Raw genomic sequence first — 7,274 nt, 5'->3', positions numbered from 1 at the left:
TACCTTTAATTTATATTTAATTGAAACATACATCTTTTTATATGTATTGTACCCAAAATATCCTAACATAAGAGAATCACATGGAGAATATCTTGAAGTGACAGGGGTGAAATTGGTGCAGTGTTTAAAAAAAGAGGTAAAAATGATAGAATTTAAAAAAGAGGGTAAAAATAAAAGAAGACAATATAAAAAGGGTATAGAGTGTAATTTCCTCAATTAAATATGGGCTTTAAAATTAGGCTAATTAGGATTTTTTCTCCCGAATTTTGACATGTACCAAATCATGCCCCCTGAACTTTTTTGGCCGTTAAAAATTCCCCTTGAAGTATTGAGATTGTTAGATTTAAGGACTTTTGTCTAATTTTAATAAAAAAATTCTAACATAAATGAAAGTTCAGGGAGTACATATTAAAGTTTGAGGGGCATCATTTGGTGGATATCAAAGTCTGGGGAGCATGATTTAGTAAATAAACAATCACTGAAACAGTAAAATTGAATGAAATTAGACAAAAGTCCTTAAATCTAACAATCTAAATAGTTCAGGGGGAATTTTTAACAGCCAAAAATTTCAGGGGGCATGATTTGGTACATGTCAAAGTTCGGGGGGGAAAAAAATCCTAATTAGCCTTAAAATTAAGTTTACATGTTAATTGCTTAAATACCATAAAATAAGTTTAAAAACTAAAATATGCCATAAGTGATCAAAATTAATATTAGTAACAAAGTTTTGGAAAATCAGGGTAATTTTCACAAAGAGGAAATAAGGCCCGTTCAAAATAAAAATATATTGGGCTTCAATGTTGTAAGCCGACCCGATTTTAGAGAGAGAGAGGGGAAAAGAGAAGTTTTGTCAAAATAAGAAAAACCCCTTAAACCCTAGTTGTTCTACTTCTGTAGACTCTGTTCGTCTCCACGCATCATAATTTGGTATTATTGCCAAAGTTTCCCTGTCTTCAATGGCGGAAACAATTGAAAAACCCGAGAACGTACCCGAACGCAAAGAAGTGGAAGAGGATGAAGAGGAGCCCAGCTTCGAAAAGCTTGGAGTGGAACCTCGCCTAACTCGTGCCTTGCAAAAGAAGGGAATTCAGAAACCCACCCCCATTCAAAGCGTGGCTATTCCTCTCGTCTTAGTAAGTTTTCCACTTAATCCATTATATCCACATCTTTTTCTCTTCAAATTCATTAGTATACTCATTTTTGGCTTTCTAAATGATCTTAATAGTGTCATTGATTTTGATCTCCAGGAAGGTAAAGATGTGGTTGCTCGAGCAAAAACTGGTTCTGGGAAGACCTTCGCATACCTTGTTCCGTTGCTGCAGAAGTTGTTTGTCGATACTGGTGCAAGAACCAAACTTGGCCCTAGTGCATTTGTACTCGTACCAACTCGGGAACTCTGTCAGCAAGTAGGTTATAAAATATTCATTCAGAATTTCCCACTTTTTATTTTGGTTGAATTGACTGATTCTGAATACGTAAATGTATAATGTATTGGTAGGTATATGGGGAAGTCTTGTCACTCATTGAGCTGTGTAGAGTTCAGTTGAAAGTTATCCAGTTGAAAAGCAGTATGTCTGCTTCGGAATTGGTTTGTTCTTTGCTTCTTTTTTGACTATTTGGAAGTTTACTTTCTTGGGACATGTTTTTTTTGCTAAGCAATAGTTGATCCTTAGTCGTTGAGTTTAAATTGCAGAGAAATGCATTGTCAGGACCACCAGATATTCTGATTTCGACTCCTGCTTGTATCTTGAAATGTATGTCGGTTGGTGTTCTTCAATCAGCATCCATTAGTGGTTCACTAGAGATTCTTGTTCTTGACGAGGTGAGGACCTACTTCTCAAATCTTTTAAGCTGTTTTTTCAATGGAAATTTTTAATTAGGTCTTTGCTTGTACGTTTATTTGTATATTTAGTTGCCAGTACTATGTTTCCCCAAATACCTGGGTATTAGTATGCTTGCGGATTTAGTTGATATTCATACTTTAGTGTATTTTTAGGATTATGAAGCTACGTAAATTTTGTTGTTTAGTGTCAAAATTATTCTCTATGATTGAATGTGTAATACCGTATCCCACAGACCTTATTCAAAATGAAACAGAATATTATTTTCTTGCACTAGAGCAGAGCCTGTTTATACCACAAGCTTCTAATAATATGGCTCTGATTTGTCATTACATGTGACTATCTTCGATTCATAAACTAGAAGGGGTGAAAGTGAGGCAAAAATTATTGATAAAAAAGAGAGTTTTCCTTATTTTTTATAATTGAATATTATCGATGATTGTATGATTGCTTAGTGTTCTCTTGTAGAATTGTTGACTTATATTAATTTTCAGGCAGATCTTCTGTTGTCATTTGGCTTTGAAGAAGATATAAAGGCATTAACACCTCATATTCCTAAGCACTGTCAGTGTCTTTTGATGTCTGCTACGTCAAGGTGTGTTATTGATGTTAACTATAATGCTAAGGGAAAATTATTCATTAATATTGTCTATATATTATTTCTTCTGACAACATATGTATGCTGTTTTGTGAGTTCAATTCTGATTTATTTGCAAATAATTGTAACTCCTAGGTAATATTGAATCCTTGATTTAGTCAGTTACTAAGAGGGCCTGTTGTTCCTATTACTAATCTTTTATTTAGGTTTGCCTTATCTTTTGTAATTAAAAGGGAAATTTCAAGTTTCAACTGATTTGGTACTATTGTTATTCATGCCTATCTCTTCCTCATTTGTGGGATTTAAGCTTAATTCATTTTGATTTATAAATGTTGCTCTTGGCAGTGATGATGTCGAGAAGTTAAAGAAGCTTATACTTCACAATCCATTCATTTTGACTCTGCCTGAAGTAGGAGATGTCAAGGATGATATTATCCCAAAAAACGTTCAGCAATTTTGGGTATGATGTTTTTTCATTACTAAATTTCTGTAGGTCATAACTCTATTATAAGTCTTTTTCCCTCTTTCCTTTTTTTATTTTATTTCCTACTTATACAACAAATGTGATGTATGCTCACTATCAAGAAGAAATAACAATATATTTTATTTTATTGTGGCTTAGATATCATGCAGCTATCGGGATAAGTTACTTTACACTCTCTCTCTCTTGAAGTTGGAATTGGTTCAGAAAAAGGTTTTGATATTTACAAATACAATCGACATGGGATTTAGATTAAGATTATTTCTGGAAAAGGTATGGCCATTCTTTTCACAGTACATCTACATGTGTAAATTAAACCTTTACCATTTTTTTAATTCTCTAATAACATTGTGGTATGAAATTCGAGAAGAGAGGAATAGAGTAATTGGATTGAAGAGAGAGGAACATTGATTTAGGGGTGGCTTGGTATGCAAGAGTTAAAAATTTTAACTTTTGTTGGAAAGTTGAGATGGGGAATCTGATTGTCTAGAAAGCTATATTACTGTATTTGGTTGTGTACTAGATTCTTGTCCCTGATTTGCGGGAATATGAGCTTTTTGTGTGCATAGGAATCTGTTTATATATATTAACAAAATCAACAAAATAATTATTTTTTTACATATAGATTATAATTTGGTACTTATTTGTAAGTAAAACTATTTTTCTCATGTTCCTTCAATTTTTTTTATTGCTATGTTAAAAATTACGCTTCAATGGGAAATATTTCCTGTGTGTTATCGAATTCTGCAGCTTTCCCTTCACCGTGTATTAAAAACTTCTAATCTGTCATCAAGTTTAATGCTTGCTTTATTTCTGCCCCATAACAAACAGCCTTGTAAAAATTTGGAAAGAACATATTTGTACTCTGGCAGCCTTTTCTTGCAATTTCTATTGAATGTTTAATTTTTTTGGGCAGTTTGGAATTAAATCTGCTGTGCTCAATGCCGAGTTGCCACAAAATTCGCGTCAGCATATTCTTGAGGTTTGCTGCACACTCCATTTAACTATCACAGGAAGGACCTTTTACTTTCCGTGCAATTTCTATTAATTGTTTACTTTTGATCATCACAGTATTAAAAGAGAACTTTTATGATGTCTTGTTGACAGGAATTCAATGCTGGGCTTTTTGATTACTTAATTGCAACTGATGATAGTGAAACGAAAGAGAAGGAAGAAGCCAACATTGAGAGTAATAATAAACAGAAAAAGTTTAGAAAGAATGCCAAACAAAAATTAGACTCTGAGTTTGGAGTAGTTCGGGGAATTGACTTCAAAAATGTATATACGGTATGCTGATGCTATGGAAATTGTGGATTTTTGGATTCAACAATTATTTGTTATTCTAAAGCTATATTATATACTGCATGCTTATCTTATTGATTGTCTTTTATAATGGATGCATAAGCTCCTAAAAACACCCTGGTTGCTTGTTCTGTAGGTTGTTAATTTTGAAATGCCTCAAAGCCCTGCAGGATATGTCCATCGTATTGGACGTACTGGAAGAGCATTTAATACCGGTGCTTCTGTCTCACTTGTGAGTGTCCATGGCCGAACTTCACTTAAATGTGCAGGAGACATGATTATTAGACTGGACACAAATGTTAATTTATAATAACTATTTCATGCACTGCCTTCTCTATAATGCCACTCCCTATATGCCCTAAAATTATACTGAAGCTGGTTGGTACACCTGAATTCACCCAGGTTAGATCTACCTCCAGGCTTCAAAATTGGACCTAAAGGCATAGTCCAATAATTTCAAATAATGCTTGTTCGTACAACTGTGTGGCTGTGCTCAATTATAATGCCAGGTTAAAATGCTGGTATTGTAGTGTTGGATTCAACCTTCAAATCAAATATGATATTGTGTGCATTAGGTAGTTTAAGTTTTGGGTGTAAGACAAGGATGCTAGCTTCTTTTAAATATGATTGTACTGGTGTTGTAAAACAGAACTGTTTCCATTAATTGAGTTTTTGGCATGTTGTATGGCCATGCAATTATTAAAACTCTTGGCAATTTTTAATTTTCTTTTTCGTTTTTTAATCAGGTTTGTCCTGAGGATATGGAAGTCTTCGAGGAAATAAAATCCTTTTTAGGGGATGAAGGAGACAAGGAAGAAAATTTAATTGTTCCATTTCCTTTATTAACAGAAAATGCTGTGGAGTCTTTACGGTACAGAGCGGAGGTGAGTCTGTTGCTCATAACAAAACCTTTTTTAGTGTGCAGTGGAGAATTTACATATAAGAGTAATTTTTTTTTTGGTTCAAAAAATAGGTTTATATGTTTAATTATATATCCCCAATGCTTCTTTCAGTAGTTTAATTTGCCTTTAAAATGGATGAAACTGCACAACCTTATTTTATTTCTTAATATACCAGTATTTTCTAGAGAGAGAGAAAAATGAAACGTACTACACTTCTCTTTGGTTGAATAGGTAGGATGCATCTATGTAGTATGTAGAGCTCCTAAAACAAAATCTATTCTAGCCTATGTTTTTAAAACTTATTACTTTGTTGTATAATAGATGCACTTATTTACTTGGATTTATTGTTAGTTGTGTATGGGTCTTGGTCATAAATCTTTTAGTGTTGAATTTCTTGTTCCTTCTTATACTTCAATAGTTACATTTCTTGTAATTCACCTTGTTTTGTCTTTTATGGTGAAATGACTTCAAAGAAAATAACTGATTCAAAGCAATGACCCTTTACAGGATGTTGGAAAGAGTGTGACCAAAATTGCTGTCCGAGAATCACGAGCTCAAGATTTAAGAAATGAAATTCTTAACTCTGAAAAGTGAGATTACTTATGTTTTCTATGCTTTCCTTATATAATATTCCCAAGAATACTGGCACTTCTTAATCTTATAACTTTTTCCCCCATTGTTTATTTATTTTTGTGATTTCTTAATCGAGTGCCTTTTCTCTTTCACCCAAGCAACCTCTTGCACCTCATTCCCTGATCTGATTTTTTCTTATGTTTTTGGACTGATTTCTGATTGTGTTTTCTGTATTTAGGTTGAAGGCTCATTTCGAAGCTAATCCAGGAGATTTAGGTAAATGAAATTAAGTCTTGAGCATGTTGGGAGTGCTGGCCATTTTGGTGTCTCCTATGTCCCTCCAATGTGACAATTCCTTAGCAATTTTTATTTATTTATTATACAAATAAAGTAAAAGAGTTTACGTGAGTCATTATTTAAGGACAGAAGGCGAGACATCAAAATGAGACTGGCAGATTTGAATACATCAAATTTTGCTTTTTCATATATTTTAGTTTTACTTCAGCATGAAGTTGCAAGAAATGATCTCTTTTATTTAATTGTTCTTGAATAGATTTGCTGAAGCACGATAAGGTCTTAAGCAAGAAGCCCCCTGCTCCTCACCTACGCGATGTTCCTGAATACTTGGTGGATGCAACAACTCGAGAAGCAAGTAAGGTTGTTAAGCTTGCTCGAGCTGCCATGGGAAATACCAATGTTCCTCGCCAAAATGGATCCAAGAAAAGGTTCAGAAGAAATAAGGATCCTCTCAAGACTTTCTCTGCTGAGGTATCTGTACATTGTCATTTATATATATATATATATATATACATGCACATCCTAGCCTTTTGGCATTAAATTCCATGTAATTTGTTGCTAAAGGACTCCCATCGATTTGATACCAGGGACACAAAAAAGGTCAGAAAGGTGGGATGAAGAGAGAGAGGAATGGCAGTGATAACAACAAACACAAAAAGAAGAAAAACACTTGATTTAAAATGCTAATTTAGATTGGAGTTCACCATGGCTACTTACATTTTTGTACCAAAACATGCAGTTTTGAGAAAAGAGCATCACAGAAGTAGAAAGACTCGAACCTTTTTTAAGGTACAATGCAATTTTTGGATAATATTATATTTATTCAGAATTCTTAATTAGGTTTACTAAATTAAAGAATTGTTTATATTAATTATTATTGTCATTGGTATTTAAAATTTTATGTATTGCAACTAGTATAGTAAAATTGATCCCGTAGAAATAAATTGTTAAGTGTTAATTACCAAACACTATTTTTTTTTTATCCAAATTACATTACAGTTCATGAAAACTAGAAGGTTGCAATGAAACTTTCAAACAAATGTCTATTTAAATAATAAATGAAATAGAAAAAAAATAAATTAATCGTGGGAGTAATTTTTACGTTTCAAAATTTGTATTATTACATCTATATTTAAATTTTATGTTTTCAGCACTATATTCAATATACACGAGTAACACTTAATTACAAGCATGTATAACCTCTCTTAAAAATTGGAATAGCTTTCATTTTTAATACAAGCATGTTACGAAAATTCTGTTTATTACGCAAGTGTACGTAT

At 32.9% G+C, this 7,274-nt stretch overlaps 1 protein-coding gene across 1 annotated transcript; it reads left to right on the top strand.

Moving 5' to 3' along the window:
• Positions 1-811: 811 nt before the first annotated feature.
• Positions 812-6,865, top strand: LOC115700702 (DEAD-box ATP-dependent RNA helicase 16). The gene is made up of 15 exons (XM_030628330.2): positions 812-1,133; positions 1,248-1,406; positions 1,499-1,588; positions 1,694-1,822; positions 2,336-2,436; positions 2,785-2,899; positions 3,062-3,193; positions 3,837-3,902; positions 4,028-4,207; positions 4,359-4,454; positions 4,969-5,106; positions 5,632-5,714; positions 5,936-5,973; positions 6,251-6,465; positions 6,582-6,865. Exons 1-15 carry the CDS (start codon positions 957-959, stop codon positions 6,666-6,668), a joined length of 1,806 nt encoding a protein of 601 aa, XP_030484190.2. The 5' UTR covers positions 812-956; the 3' UTR covers positions 6,669-6,865.
• Positions 6,866-7,274: the final 409 nt, after the last annotated feature.

The sequence above is a fragment of the Cannabis sativa genome, chromosome 8, assembly GCF_029168945.1.
Source record: "Cannabis sativa cultivar Pink pepper isolate KNU-18-1 chromosome 8, ASM2916894v1, whole genome shotgun sequence".
Taxonomy (NCBI): Eukaryota; Viridiplantae; Streptophyta; class Magnoliopsida; order Rosales; family Cannabaceae; genus Cannabis; species Cannabis sativa.
This window is presented reverse-complemented; position numbering and strand designations above follow the sequence as displayed.